The following is a 16,284-nucleotide window of genomic DNA, read 5'->3' as shown; positions in this document are numbered from 1 at the left end:
ATTTATTGATATTACAATTTTGTTCTTGTATTATTACGACTTTATTTGTCTGATTTTATTAAGTATTTACCGAAATATGAGAATTTATTTATCGGCTACTCCTATACGCTCTATTTTGTCATTATATTTTCTAGTTTGTATGTAAATATATATCCAAATAACAGCAACAATAATAATAATAATAATATAAATGAAGTCCATTTCAAACGGAGGACAGATCCACTCACACACATCAGAGACTGAGCTGGAGCAGGCGTCCACTATGCTCAACAGAACCACCGTCAAATGTTGTGTGTTTACCAGACTGGATGTTTTTAATGCGCTTCAACTGTGCTCACTCCAGTAATTGCATCCTTTGTAATTATCCTTCATTCTCTGAAGCTAATGAATGTTTTAATGCTCACATTAGAGCATTCGTTTAGCACATAACAGCATTTTGATTACTACAAGCCACTTAAGATCAATTTCGCTTTGTGACCTTTATGATCCGGGCTGAATGCCCCAATTAAATGTCATGAATGATGAACCGCAAACTTCTGAGAGATGAAATTGAGACGAGGAAAAGGGAAGTGTAATTTGGCACAGCGTGCGTGTATATACTATATGCGCCTACCCCCCCCTACAAGCACGAGCTGCAGATCAAATGAACTATTTGTTATCTGCTTTTGACATGCTACCTGCTGTAACTTCCCATTAATTGCATTATTCATATTCACCGTATCTGACAAAAGATTCTGCTTCCATCCCGCGCGCCTCCTAAAATGTCATTACCATTCTCTGCAGCATCCCTACGTTGGTTTTTATCCTTTTCCCACAGAAACCAGAAAGTGAAGTAAATCATAATAAAGACAGCAATAGACGGCTCTGTCCTCGAATTGTCCCGCTCCCTAATAATAATAATTCATAACAACCGGCAACTTATAAAAGGGATAATTCTACAAAAGACATATGGTCCAAATTGATTTATTCATCGGGGATGCCCACCACAGAGCTGCTCCCCCCCCCTCCTCAACACGTCCCCATTAATTGGCCTAATGTATGAATGATGTGTTGGCTATTAATGCAATCTATCTCCGTTGTCCCAGGTCTGTGGCTGTATAGTGCACAGGTAGACTGAAGCCTCGGAGGTGGCAACAATCAACCAAGACCCGGATATACATAATGGATGAGGAGGAGCATGCCAGGGAGCCAGCTGGCATGATATAAGAGGAGGGCTGTACTCCACTGTAGACAAATGTGCAGAGACAGTCCAACCCATATGGATCGGCTTTGGGAATCCTGCAAGGTTAACACTCTCCTGGAGCTGCACGAGGTTTGACTGAGCATGTAATGGGAGAGGATGAGACAGGGGCCCTTTTTTATTGTTTACACTATCACCTATGATACATTGAGCTGCTGAGCCGTGACCTGCTGACTTGCACCTGCATCCACATCTCTTATCCTCCCTCCACGCCTTTGATGAGAAATGACATCAGCGACAGCAGGACGCACTGCCAGGGTCATGTTCTGTAGGTTTAGAGAATAATAATGCACAGTTGTTATCCATATTCTGCTGCCGGTTGATTGGAGTAGGCTCGTCATTCATGGTAACTGTTGTTGCAAATGATTCAAATGACCCATGTTTATGGGTTTTGAGTCCAAGTCAAGCACAGCGATGCAAATTCTCTTATGGAGGATACTGGGGTCAATCGTCAGGTGTGCAAAGTGTCTGTTTCTTTTAATCATAGTCTTTTAAAGATGATTGGTTTGTTTGCAGTGGAACAACATTTTGTATTTTTGATAGTTTGAATTTTCTGAAAAATTGCAGAAGTTGAGACAACAGGAGAAGGAAAAGAAGCAGAAGCGTCTCACAGGATTGCTTTTAGACTTCGTCTCAGACAATATAATGTTCAAACGACGATGAGATTCATTTTGCTGGTAGAGATAACATATTGTGGTGAATATCCCTTGTACGTTTGAAGGTCCTCTTCACAATTTAAGTTACCAACTACCAGTAGCAGGTGTTAGCGACCACCACCAGATGTTAGGGACATAACTTTAGTCATCAAGTGTTTTGGCCTTGTCATCGTAATGATATTACAGTGGCAACAAAATCAAGTAAAATAGTTCAGTCATTCTCTCCGTTCAAACGTAAAGACTACTACTTTATTCAAAGTTTGCGAATACAGCAGCAGAAATTGACAAAACGTTGATGTCCGACAGACGCACATCTACAAAGACGTAGACGTAGCCCACGTGCGTAAAATGAAGAAAGAACATACGTCTGTTATAAAAGTCTTTGGTGCGCTCCCTACATTATGAAACCAAAACTAATCAGACCAAATGTTGACAATGTTACAAAGACATAAAGCTTAGACATGAAGGTCCAGACGCTCGTGTGTGAAAACTAAACTTCAACAAACTGCTACTTTAGAGGTGACAGCGTTGGGATGCACTGACTAACAACCTAATTTATTTTAATGATTATTCTGTCAGGAATTCCATTTCTGGCACTTGTGTAAGAGTCGTGTTTGATGCAAAAGATACACTTTACACACGCTTTGCTTTTCTTGCTGCTTTGTTAAAGTAGATTAATGGTCTTCAGTGTCTTTGAAATTCTGGAAAGACACAGAAATCCCTTTTCTCCTTGGATGTAATAGCGACTCTTTGGGGTTTTCCCCCCCTCATATACTCATTTGCCAGACCTGAATTAAAATGGAACAAATTATAGTTGGAGCAAAGATCAGATTTAGTCTTACTTTACCCGGCAGCTGTCAAACTCAATTGATATAAAACAGAAATTCGGCTTTTGTGTGTGTGTGTGTGTTTTTTTAAAGATGTTTCTCTTTACTCCACCGTCGCTGCTCAAAAGGATTTAAAAGGTCATTTTAATATCCTTTTTCCTGCCTCACTACTTTATATCAAACTCCAAACACATCCAGACAAATGCCCTTATCTTTAATACAGAGCTTGAGGAAAAGAGCAGGAGTAGATTTCCAAAAGTGCCTTACAGAGTGTTTCGTCTAATTTAAGACGGGACCGGCAGATGTATTTTTATCATCATTACTCGTGTGTGTCGAGCATCGGGAAAATCACACAAACACGCTGTAAAATCTGAATTTCCTTGGGCTCACACGGGCACAATGACAGACTACCTTTGTGAAGAAAGAGCGGGGGAAACTTGCATGTGCATCAGATGCAAACATATGGCCTTCGCTGTTATGGTCACCCAGGGGGATTCTCGTGAGGCAGAGAGAGGGAATGGACGTGCACGAGAAGCAACCGGACAGATTTTATCTACAGACAAAACAAAAATCTCAACACCGAGAAGCAGAAAACACAAAAAAAAAAAGGCTGCTTGGAATGAATGGACTCGGTGACAGTCTCCGACCAGCTGTTCATCAGAGGGAGAGAACAGCCTGCCTCCCGCTCGGCCAGCCTGCAGTCGGACTGAAAGAAAGCCTAAGGTTGAATCTAACATTTTTCATTGGCCCCTACAAGAAGGCACCACAAAACCCGGAGAAGAAGGACAGTTGCAGCCCTCTGCCAAGCAATTAACTGGTGATTTGGCACAGCGGAGGTTTCTTCCCAGGTGTCCCACCCTCTTCCTCGCATGGAGCTCGTGTTGCTCCACGCCTCCCGTTTCTCCTGATGGCCTCGCAGGCATCGAATTAGTCGTGCCAATGAAGCTTTTCATTTGGCTGTTTAAGAGGAGATGGAGAGGAAGTGTTCCCACACTTAGCCCTGGCAACCTCTGCCGAGTGGACTACATTCATTTTGTCATCCGCATTGCTCGGGAAAAGGATTCTGTCATGCAATATAAATGGCTGCTGGAGAAGGGCACGGCGGCTCATGCATATTGTGCTCGCCCCGGCTCTCCTTACCCGCTGACACCGTAGATTTACAGGTAGATACGAGCTTTAAATTCACAGCGGATGACAAATGTGAAAACGCAATTGACTGGCTTCATTTAATCCGAATGAAATGAATGAAAAAGCAAAGATTTAAAGTGATTCATCATGTGTTACTATCTTTTCAACGAGTACAAAGAAGTGAAGGTGAGGTTTTTTTTTTTTTTCATCTGATAGAATACGGTGACTTTCAGAATTGGTTCTGCAAAGTAAAATATTAAAAGACTACATCTCTTATACACCAGAGAATACAGCAAAATGTATAAAAAAAAGCTTTGGCTCAATGGCTTTTGCGTGAGTTTAAATACACTCACACCAGAGTATCTGTTTAAGATTCAGGTAACTTTTGTTTAATTGTATTTGGAAGTAATTTCATCTCATAAAACACCTTAGACCTCATTGCTAAATCCAATCACTTGTGAGGGATAAGGTATTTCTTCAAACCAGGCTGAGCCTCTCCCTCTGCTGGTTCACTCTGGCGTCTCCCTCCCTCCCTCCCTCTCTCTCTCCCTCTCTCTCTCCATCAATTGTTATTCAAAGGGAAAGTTCATCTTCAATCACTGAACCAATGATATTGTATTAGCAGCTACAGCATAAATGAAATGGGTAATATGCTGTGAGAAACACTGAAAGATGAACGCCCTCCCCCGCCCAACCCTTACACGACCGGTCCACTGCTACACCCCCTTTCACCCCAATTCCAATTTATCAACTCCAGACTTTGTCACCTTTAAATTGGATTTGGCTGGCGAGAGCACATTATAATTCATCCAGGCTCGGGCCTTGTTTCACGAGGTTGCAACAGTGCGCCTCCTCTTCAGAGTGACATGCAAACAGCCACATAAATGTAGGGCAGCCGAAATGCTAATTAACCCAAATCATCTCACAATCCACAGGCGTTGCTGTGTTGTAAACAGCACTGTCAGTGTTGCGTGATTACAGAAGTTCAATTCAAAAACAGCCTCTCTCTGCCTCGTCTGTGCCGTGGGACGACGGCGGAGACACAAATTCATTAAAAACTCTGCTTCGACAATAAGGGGAGAGATGCACTTCCCTCGTTTCCTCGTCTTTTCCCTGCACTCGGTGAAGCTGTGCTCTCGCAGGCGGGCGGGCAGGGACAGTTTTGTGCATTAAGAATGTGAAGATTTAATGAAGAGGACTCCCGTAGTAATGTAATCTGGCTCAGACATCTTTATCACATCTCATCACTTTATCATTACGGCCATTATCCCCGGGAATATCACTCACCTTTCTTGTCCCCGAAGAACAGGGTCTGTTGTGCAGGGTTTGACCACTGGAGGGAAGTGTTATCATTGTAATCCACACGACAGGTCATGTTGGCTGCGGCCCCCTCCACCACCGTCACATTCTGAGTTATGGGGAACTGACCTTGGCTACCTGTGGGGAGAGTGAGACACAGTTTGAGGTCACGGCTGCGGCATGAATAAGGCGTCGCCTGCTCCGGACCGGTTGCTGCCGTCTTCTCATCGAGTCACATTAGTGCACCATTCAGACTTGACACCTCTCAGAGTTAATGTTCTGTCATCATCATCGCCCAATCACATTAATGTCTTCATTACATCACAGTAAACCAAAGATAGCTTAATGGGAGCCCGGCTGACATGGACTCCAGCCGTCGACATCTGTTGTAGCCAGAAAACCGTGGGTCTTTTTTTTTACGGTGGAAACAATGGTGGGTTTTACTCTCCCAGAGTGCCTTCCTCCCTGCCTTATTGCAGGGCCCTAATTGGTAGCATGGCCTAATTAGAGGTAGTCATGTTCTGCTGTAGAGTCTAGAGCTGCAGCTGGGTGGTAAATTGACACATAATCCGAGACACTGTGGGCCTTCGATCCGAGCGACTGCCTTGCCCCAAAACAGCCGCTCGTCACAGTGTGCAGAAGACATCCAAATGAGGCCTAATCACCCGGCCTTGCTGGATTTTACCTTCTTATTCCACATTTGTACTTGTCGTCTCAGCAAAGTCTCCTAATTACACCGCCGAAGCTTTTCTATCCTGCCCGTATTTTGTTGAACTCTGCCAAGCTCCAGGAACAGATGTCTAGAAAACCAACACTCCTTTGCAGGGGATTGTGTGAGGAAACAATGTTTTTAGGCTAATGTGAGCCTGACCACACCGGCCCCTTGGAGAACTCTCTGCTGGAGTTCACGCTTCAAGCTGAATGGGCTTTTATTTGCCTCTGAACGATTCGCTCTCCTCAAGCTAATCTTTGAACATATTTTCTCTTGATTTCACACGTCTGCTTTAGTTTTGACTTGTAATGTGCCTGAATTCGAAGGTGACATTGTCGCTGCCTCTCCCAGGTACATTTCACCACGGGGATATTTCAGCTAAGGGAGCAGCTGCCTGCCTCATTAGTCCGGCTCACATGGGGGAGAAGAGGAGGCCGGGACAGTTAAAGGTCTGTGCACCTTCCTTGACCTCGATTGTCCTGATGGAGACCATTGTCAGCCAGAGGTGAAGGTGAGGCCGACTATAAATAGTAATGGGAGGCGGATTCAAACGGTGCACATTACTTACCTGCTCATTGCATCCAATCACGCCACACCATAATAATAAATATGCCACCATTTCATCATATCATCATTACAACAATTCAGATGGAGTTGGCCCGGGTGTCAGCAGAAAACCATATGTCATTACATTAAAAAGGGAAGTGGATGCCTTGTGTGTGGGGAAACCATGTGGAGGTGTTATTGTCAGTATCTGCAAGTTTTCAACTTTCATCCAGCCCACCGTCTCTCCAGTGTATACTCCTCACTATTCACAGAAATGCTATGGGACGAATGTAAAATCCAAACAGTAATGAATATAACTCTCTTGCGGTTGGGGGAGTGTAGGATTGCTTTGGCGAAAAAAAAAACAACAACCTGTGGCTGACATTTGCTTTAATTATACCTGCGAGGCCAATAAAGGCTGTGCACTTAATCAGAAGTAGGGCCATGTCGTGGGTGTTGTTTTCACAGAAGTGCGAGTGCAGGTCTGGGTGCACTGCAGCTAACTGGGCTTCACCTAATGCATTCATGAAATTCCACTGGCTTGACATTCTGTAGCAGTGTAGAGTGGAGCAAGTGCAGTCCTTTCCGAGGAGACGTAATCCCCAGTGCCAAATACACACTGTCTTTTTTCTTTAAGATGGTGATTGGGGGGCAGCTGGCTTTACTTTTACAGTACAATGCCAAACAATATTCAAGAAAGTTACTGAACCACAAACCACTCCAAGGACACCGCTACGCTGCGTGACCCGGTGCACCGGCCTCGCTTTAAAGAAGCATATGTTCTGGTGTGTGTGACAGGAGGGGTATTCCACTACGTGATTTAACGTGTGGCACATTTTGTAGAAAAACACGTGGTGGCACTTTAAAACCTGAAAAGAGGGTAATGAAGGGTTCATGTCTTGTAGCGAACACGGTAATACTGCAATAGAACCTTGACAATTACCATGGTCACAACCAGACAACATGGTTCGACATGATACACATGGTAGAACCTTTCACTAACAATCACAGGCTGTAAATAAAGATGGATGACATCTCTCCACGTGACGGTGCTTCCATCTTTTGCTTGTAACGTTATTTTGAGCCAGAGTCTCGTGAAGTGGCGCCGCAGCATCAAGGTCCAGCTGAAATACGCGTTCCACCAATTGTGAGTCAGTCAATCACAAAGTTCAACCCCTTTTTTTTACTGCATAGAAAAACCAAATCCAAACCAAAATTACTGAGAAATTAAAACTTGAGCATACGTGAGTGAAATAAAAACTACACTAAAGTGGCAGAAACTATCTTTGGAAAAAACTTTATTTGACACATGCTTTGTCCCATCTGACAACATGGAGGAGGTGGGGTTTATGACCTATACTGCAGCCATCCACTAGGGGGCAATCAAGCTGTAATGGCTTCACTTTTGAGAGGTCAAAATATCTTTATATACTGTACAGTCTACGGTTCTTATGGGTTACAGGTCCTGCACATCCATCGTATAGCCACAACTTAGTTTTATTCTTTTCTCATTAGACCTTTTTTAAAAGACGTCTATACATTCAGGCCTGTTCAGGCTGTCAAGGACGAAAATGCAAATAATAAAATGAATGATGGCTGAATATCATTTAGCTGCCTCACTGTCTGATCCTGTCATCAGTATTACATGTGTCAAAAATGTGGTTAAATTAGTTTTAACACTAATTGAGTGAAACAGGACACATCACAAAACAACATCATAACATACAGGGGTTTATAAATCTTAAACCTGAGCATATAAATAGGTTTGAATAATTAAAAACGTATGTGGGTGTGCAGGGTCTTTAACAATTGGCCCGTCCTTCAACCACAACACAACACTGCTCTGGATAAGACGGCTACAATAAAAGCTTCTGTAGGTGAAGGCAAGTTAGAGAAGATTATGTTTCGCCATGTCTGTATTTTCCCATAAAAGCAAAAACCCGGTGAAAGGGAACAAACAGTTCTGAGAGAAGTAATAAGAGGTGTGAAGGTTGTCTGCTCCACAGATGATCCAAGACGACTCAGTGGAGTGCAGTGATGAAATGAGGAATAAAACTGCACTTTTGCAATATGCCAGGACAAACCATCCCTTAAACACAAAGTATATCAGCTCCACAGGCTGGAGGATTTCAATACCGGGCCCCTGCTGGACCCTTTTTGCAGCACTTAGATGCATTTTACTGAATCCCAAGGCGAGCTACTTATTTTTCAGTCAAGGCCCCAAGCAATGGTGACCACAGTATTTACAGTAGACAGCTGACAACCTGGCTGCCATGACGGTGAAGAGGTGAGTTGAGGATTGAGCGACCTGAGAAATCTTGATGAAAGTATAACTGGCCACTCTCTAAAAACATGAAAACCATTAGCATTTTTCTTTTTTTTCCTCCACTCCGACGACTCCTTTATTCCATGAATATCATGAAGTGATATGGTGAAAGAAAAAGAAAAAAATCAATATGTGATAAGTCCCACTGATATTTCTGTCTCCCTCAGGATCTCAGTGGAGGTCAAGACGAAAAAACATGAAATAATCATTGAGGTGAAGTAAAAATTGAGCTCAAATCAAATCCAAGCTTTTTAATGATGTTTTTTCTAAACATTAATTGGTCTCCACTTCCTCCAAATGAAACCTGAACATCACGTGATATGGGTGCGGCCATCTTGAGCTGTTGACATCATTTAAAGCTATAGCCTCTGGTCAGAAGCGGTGGTGGAGTGGAGCTGTGGTGTGGAGCTCCCGCCAATCGCTAGTCCGTCCCAGCTGTCAATCATGATAATTCCCCAATTTTGTAGCATCAAATGATGAAAATAAAACCAAACTTACTGAGAAAATAACACTTGAATCAGAGCGAGCTACTTATTTTTCAGTCGAGGCCACCATGTTGACCACATATTCACAGTAGACAGCGAACAACCTGCCAGTGAAGAGGTGAGTTGAGGATTAAACAACCTGAGAAATCGTGATGAAAGTATAACTGGCGCCGTCTAAAAACATGAATACCACTAACATTTTCTTTTTATTTCTCCACTCTGGCGATTTTATTCCTTTATCCCATGAATATCATGAAGTGATATAGTAAAAGAAAAAAAAATCAATATGAGATAAGTCACCCTGATGTTTCTGTCTCTCTCTCTCTCTCTCTCTCTCTCTCTCTCTCTCTCTCTCTCTCTCTCTCTCTCTCTTTCCAATCCTGCAGAAAACGAGGTTCAGACTAAAAACTTGAAATTAACCTTGAGTTGAAATATTGCATTAGAACTCAAATCCCAGCTTTTTTTATTTGATTTAAAAATATATATATTCCAAACCTCCACCTGCTGACGCTCCCAACTCTTCAAGCTGTAATTGGTCCCTCAGCCGTGATTTCACCATATTTTTTTACGACCGTCACATGGATCTCAGAGCTGCTGTGTTTTTTTTTATTTTCTACTTTGAAAAAAACCAGCAACAGCCCCCTGAGCCAGGAGATTATGGTTTGCACATTCAGGTTGGGCCACCAGCACCCAGATCATCAGTCACAATGTCAGCACACACCAGATTAGTCAAGTTGTTTGCTGTGCTTCACACAGAATGCTGCTGACACATCTCCCCCCCGCTCTGACATTAACTTTCATACGGAATCAAGTGACACACTCGCCTCATGAATCAAATATTTACCTGCACTGCTGAAATGAGCCAGAAAGACATTTTTTGCTACAACATGGCCGCTCCCCGTCTCTGTGCGTTCTTAGCGGGTGGGGGGATGACGTCTCGTGCAACAGTTGGGTGGAGTTTAAACATGAATGCAGATGTTCAGAATCGCCGGCTGCTGAGTGTGCATTACTGATAAACTGTTTCATCTCATCCCAACCCGCCTCGCCTCACGCTGCTATCAGAATGCATCTCAGGCAGCGCCCCGGTGAATCCGAGTCAGGCGATATTAGATGCCGTAGAATATGATATTCAGGGTTATTGATTTTGAGAGTCTTGCAGCGTGGGTGGGTATCTAGAAAAAAAAACGTGAACATGAGGGAAAATGAGAATCTTTATGCCTCTACTTAAAAGGGAGATAGCAGCAATGTGGTGCTTTAGCATTATTGATGACGTGGAAAATGTTTTTGCCTCCGTTTTGATACGATACCACAGCGCGCCAGGAAACCAGGTCTGATGGATCATTAGAGAGCCGCGTCGCATTATGTGATTTCACCGACTCGTCTAATGACCGCTGATCATGAGGTGATCATGAGAAAATGCGACGTACGTCTCTGTCGAGGAGAACAGAGAGTTACTGGAGGAAGAATGAGCCGTACCCCCCCAAAAAAAAGCCTTTCTCAGTTTCAGCTGACTGCACCAAATAATGGAAAGCAGTGCCATGATGAATGGCTGGAGAGCAGTGGAGCACACCACTGCAGCATAAACTGTAAACTGCAGGCAGGATAAAAAGAAAACAAATAACTCAGGAAACAGTTGAAGAAATAACCGACGCCTCCGTTCATTAGGGAATAATGACGATTATCAACTTTCATGTGAGATGAATTCACCTGCTGGTGCTTGGTCTTACAGGAGCTTCTTTGCAAAGAGGGATGTTGGAGGTGCTGAGAATTAGCGGTGGCAGCTTCATTCAAAAAAATTACAAATCCCACGTATCTGAACTGAAGGATGAAGCCAAGGCATGAATTTCCCGATATTGCAAACTGAAGCCTGTGCCTGTAACTCGTTTATTAATCTAATGAATTACACTCACAATTATTTGTCTCTTTTAATCAAGGATACATTGTTGAGACTGTTGAAATCAAGAGGGTCATTTGAATTATGCCACTAAAAGATACAAAAGGCTTGATTCTTGTTAAATTTTTCGAGCAAATACATCAAGATATTTCCTAAGTAGCCAGACAATCTATTTTAAACAATAAAGTGATGTATGGTTGCTCTACATTTAAGGTTTTGTGGGGCAGTTCGGGTGTGTGAGTTCATATTGTACATTTATAGACAATAAACATAATTAACACAAGTATAATGACCGAATCCAACCTGTATGTAATGTTTTTTTGTTGTTGCATTTTCTCATTATTTCATCTTTTCTTCTCACTCCTTGTGTTTGTAAAATGTGATATTTTCATCACCGAGCCACCATGAATTGTAATTTAAAAGCACAAAGAAATTATAATTCGGTTGTTTACAGACACAAAAATATGTTTTCATCTTTTGGAGGAAAATTTAATTGTACCTTGAATCTTAAAAAAGTCAGTAAATCAAATATGATATTATTTCCATGGCTAAAAAGATAATAGATTCATTAAAAGTAAAACTTGTTTTTGAAAACTAAAAGTAGGGAAAAGAAAATCAAACGCCTTGCATTAATACCCACGAGGTATTTAAAACAGACAATATACTCCCGAGAAAATAATGATAATTAACCACGACAAATGCTGTGACTTGTCAAATTTGTAATTAAATGGCCGGCTCTAAACGGTGTGGCCTATTTGCCAGCGTGTTTGAGGGAACAGGAAGTTGAACAGTGTATAAATATTCCATTTAATTAAAAGTTGAGGCCTCTCGTGGCGTGCGGTCCTCGGTGGAGAGAACAAGCAATAACAGATCTTGCTGTCTCCCATGTGGGACGGACGCTGACAGCTCTGCGTTCCGACGCACGGGGAAGTTTTAGTAAAAGTAGAACTTGAGCACGAACGGCTCTTAACATCCTGTTGGACTCCTGTTTCCTTTTTCTGCTGGAAATAAACTGTCATCTCTCCACTCAGTCACTTTCTCCACCAGAACTTATAGACGTTTGATCATGTTTGACACGTCCGCCAGTGCACTCGGCGTTTTACCTACTATATTCTCCGGGGTTCGCAAAGGTTACAACACCGACTGCTTCCTCTGTTGTAAATAACTCGTGGTGCTAATGGTTGTGTTACACATTGCACGACGTAGCCTGAAGAAACCTGACCTTGATTTTACCTTCCTTACAAACTAAAGACGTTTACACTCACTGGTCTTTATCTGAATGACTCTGGAGGAAATCGTTTCACAGCTAGTGATAAATATATAGACCATATATAACCCTTTACACCTGCATGTCAACCTTAAGAGCTGTATATAAACAAGAAAACATGACAGCTCCCTATAAGTGAAGCCAAAACATCTCAATTGCCCCCTGCTGGCAGGCTGCTGTGTAGGTCATAAAACCTGCCTCATCCATGTTGGTAGATGGGACATGGATCAAAAGTCAAAGTAAAGTTTCTTGAATATGTTTTCTGCCATTTTAAGTAGTTCTTATCACACTGATGTATGTTGAACTGTTAATCTTTACCTGTAAGTTTAGTTTTAATTAGTTATTTTAATGCTACAGTTGAGACCGACTCGTGATTGGTCAAGGGGGGTGTGTGTATCTAATCAGCTGCCCCTGCCCCAGTTAAATTGCCTCGAATGCAGAGTTTCATACCTGCTTCTATATCTTCATATAACCACCGAGGCTGTTGACCAGGGCCGGGTGAATGAGTCATATTGAAGCCGTTTCGGAAACCGATTTATTCTTTAAACCGATGTCAAGATTTTATTGATAACTTTTATGGCTTGTCGAGGCCTCGCCCTCAGCTCTGTCTCTGACCTCTTGGCCCCTGATGAGTCGCTCTGCAGCTTTCCCACCACAGGCAGGGCTCCTGGCAGTTGGTAAAGTCTGCGCTCCAGATGAAATATGACTGGATTTCACTGCCAGGACACCTAGACTGTCAAATGTCCTGCCAGACCGGCTCGGACTGCCAAAGCACCACCATCCTTTAAGATCACCTCTGAAATCCCCTCAGGGCAAAAAGAGCACCTTTTCAAACTCAAGTTCAAAGTAATTTCATTGCTTGTTTTGTTTTTTTTAGCTATTTTACGTCTGTTTGCAGCAGAGATAAAAACACGAGTGGTAATTAAATCAGCGCGCAAGATTTAGAATTTAATATGATTATAGTATCTAACGCTGCAGTATAAGAAATATAGTACAAATGAGTAACAGTGGGTGTACGAGGAAATGTTTCCTTATTAATGTATTAATTCAGCTTCTCTTTCTCCAACAGGGTGATTGAAGAGGCACCGGAGAGTGAGCAGGAGGAAATGTGAAGATTTTTTTACATGGCGCAAATTCTAACCTGTGAAGCCAGCGCATAAATTACTTCCAGGTTATGCTCAGTTGTCCACTCATAACCATCCTACCAGCCCATTTCAGGATTAATCTTTCATACGCTCACACTGCTGCGGACGATGGGATTCTGGAAGTATAATAACATCCGAGAGAATCTGATTCAATCAAACCAACCTCTGTGATAACAATTTTTTTTTATTAGAAATCCTTTGTGTTTTGGCAACTGCGGAGCTGTTTGCTCGGTTTAACCTGGTGGTGGTTTGGGACTGCAGATGAAAATAATAACAAGTCTCTCTGTGTAGAAATAAACAAATACAGCTTTCCACAGTTAAGAGCTTCAATATTTTAAATCTGATCATTTCTCACGACAGTTGTAGCTTCATTACTGCTTTTATAGTATTGCTGCCTGTAAAATCTGCTTGTTACTGTTTCATAAGTATTTTATTATTACATTTTATGGAATTAAAAACCAGGGACTTCAAATTAGCTTAGGTATTAACACTATAATGTTTAGTTGTTCCTATACATATATAAAATAAACACATTTAAATAACCTAATGAAAACATACCCGAGTATATCACCATTCTTATAAACAAACCTTTCTTAACAGTGCCACACTAGCTGCTTCTGTTTTCACCTGTTAACCCAAATGATTTCAAACTAATCTGTTCGGCTCTGAAACATGTTCACATACTGTATAATCAAATATTTATTCATTTATTGGTATGGAAGCACGTAAGCTGCTGGTGATGTGAGTGTTGCCTTTGCCTCTGTATGTTCCTGAAGGTGATGATTAGACACAGCTCTAAACTTTGGATTTTCATTGTCTAAAATGAATAAAACAAGCAATGCCAAGGATTCTGTAAACATAGCACATCACTCGCTCACCTGAAAACAAGATGAACAAACTGTACCACTTGATTTGAACTTGATAGGTGTTTTTTTACACAACAACACTCGTTTGTTCTTGTGAACTTCATAATTACTCACCACTCACTGACACGGAGTTAACAAATTGACAAATCTAAATCCCCTGAGCCAAAAAACCTGAACTGAGCATCTTCAACTGGGTTTTCACACAAGTATTTACCACAGAGTCTGACTGGTAATCTCAGATCAAACTATTTTGAAGCCTGCGAGGGACCTGAATGACTTACTGTCATTTGTGTGATTCCCTCTAAAGACCTGCGTGATTCATTTGAGTTAAAAAAAACCTGCAGAAGTGCGAGGTAAAAAAGAAAGAAATACAAATTTAATCAAAAATTGATTAAAAGTCGGTGAGTTTTCAAACACGTATCTGGACTCGGCAGCTCAGAACTCAGCAATCAGTCCTGAGAGTGTCGGTCTGGGGGCCGTCCAGATAATGGCCGCCTGTCACAGGATTCTCCGCAGTATTATTGATATTATTCCTTAGTATAGCGTTTATGTGTCTTCCTGCCAAAACTAACAGCACCCCTTCCTCAAAGGGAGTGAAGTGGATTAGATGAACGCTGACCCTCCCGTGGAGGACTGCTGAGAAACAACACAACCATCCATCCTAAAACACAATAAAATAACTCAAATCCACTCCATTCCTCCTTTAAAAAGTGACTCATGAGCCTAAAGCACAACATAGAAACTAACGTCTTATTCCCATCTTATTATAACATGTAAATTCCTCTAATAAAATAACTATGACAACAATAATGACTGTATAATACCAGCTGCTGCTGTTAATGGCAGCTCTGCCTGAACCTTATCTGCCGGTTGGAGGCTGATAGTAAAACAGTGAATTTTCCCAGCACATTATTATTCTATACTGTATGCAACTGGAGTGCAGCAACACTCTCTTTGAAGCATATCATGTAAACAACATGTTCCATTCAGCGGCGTCCAAATGAGACCACCTCGGAAAAACACTGGCGAGTTGTTGCCAGTTTTAGCCTGAATACTAATGCCCGTGCAAAAGTAATTACCGTCTGTTGCAATTTTTTAAAGAGTCTTGAATTTTGCAGCGGCTTTGTGATGTATTTGAGAAAAATATATGTATATCTCAAGAGAAGAACACACAAAGAGCAGCTACAGTTATAAAAAAGTACAACAGTTAAACACTCATCATGCATCATGGGGGTGCGAACAACATGATGAATCTGACCTCATCCGATGTTTGAATAATATCTAAAAAACGCTCGCTATAACCAAATTCATTAACGGCCTTTAACTGCGAGCGTCGATAAAGAAACTCCTCTGAAAGTAAACGGTTGTGAGGGAAGATAAGAGGCACTGCTTTTATCAATTGGCCCCTGAAGTAACCTCATCATATCTGATTATTTTCACCTACAGTGACCTTTTCTGAACAGATGTAGGAGGAAAACACGGAGGGGGGCGAAAAAAGAGAAGAAAAATACACTTCAAGTAATTTATTTCTATAATGACTTAAAGGTCACGTCTGTCACCGGAAACAATCACTTACATTGACAGTGTAATTTAAGGCTGGTTCGACATCAACAGAACGGCCTCTTGTGTTTCGTGCTGCTGATCTGAGGCACTCGATACGCGGCGCCATTTTAAAAGCCATCAGCCTCGTTGATCGGGGAGATTTAAGCAACTATTTAAGGGCGGCAACTAATTAGCACTAAATCTAGATCTGATCCATTAACTGAAGCTAATCTGCGAATTACCTGTCCAGAGTGATGCATGCGCCGAAGAAACTGAACAGCCGCCGCTTCGAACGCAGTTAGCTCCTGATAATGTCACAATTTAACATCGACGGGGGGGGGCATTTGAAAT

At 41.9% G+C, this 16,284-nt stretch overlaps 1 protein-coding gene across 3 annotated transcripts in view; it reads right to left on the bottom strand.

The window, feature by feature from the left end:
* Positions 1-16,284, bottom strand: part of cadm2b (cell adhesion molecule 2b) — a 144,262-nt gene that overhangs the window by 24,631 nt on the left and 103,347 nt on the right. For all 3 annotated transcript variants that reach the window (XM_035153492.2, XM_035153493.2, XM_035153494.2), the window contains one exon: positions 5,139-5,288. In XM_035153492.2, coding sequence (XP_035009383.1) covers positions 5,139-5,288 — 150 coding nt within the window. The remainder of the gene's footprint in view (positions 1-5,138; positions 5,289-16,284) is intronic.

This window comes from Hippoglossus stenolepis, chromosome 4 (assembly GCF_022539355.2).
Source record: "Hippoglossus stenolepis isolate QCI-W04-F060 chromosome 4, HSTE1.2, whole genome shotgun sequence".
NCBI classification, from domain to species: Eukaryota; Metazoa; Chordata; class Actinopteri; order Pleuronectiformes; family Pleuronectidae; genus Hippoglossus; species Hippoglossus stenolepis.
The sequence above is the reverse complement of the archived record's forward strand: the minus strand, read 5'-3'. Positions and strand labels throughout refer to the sequence as shown.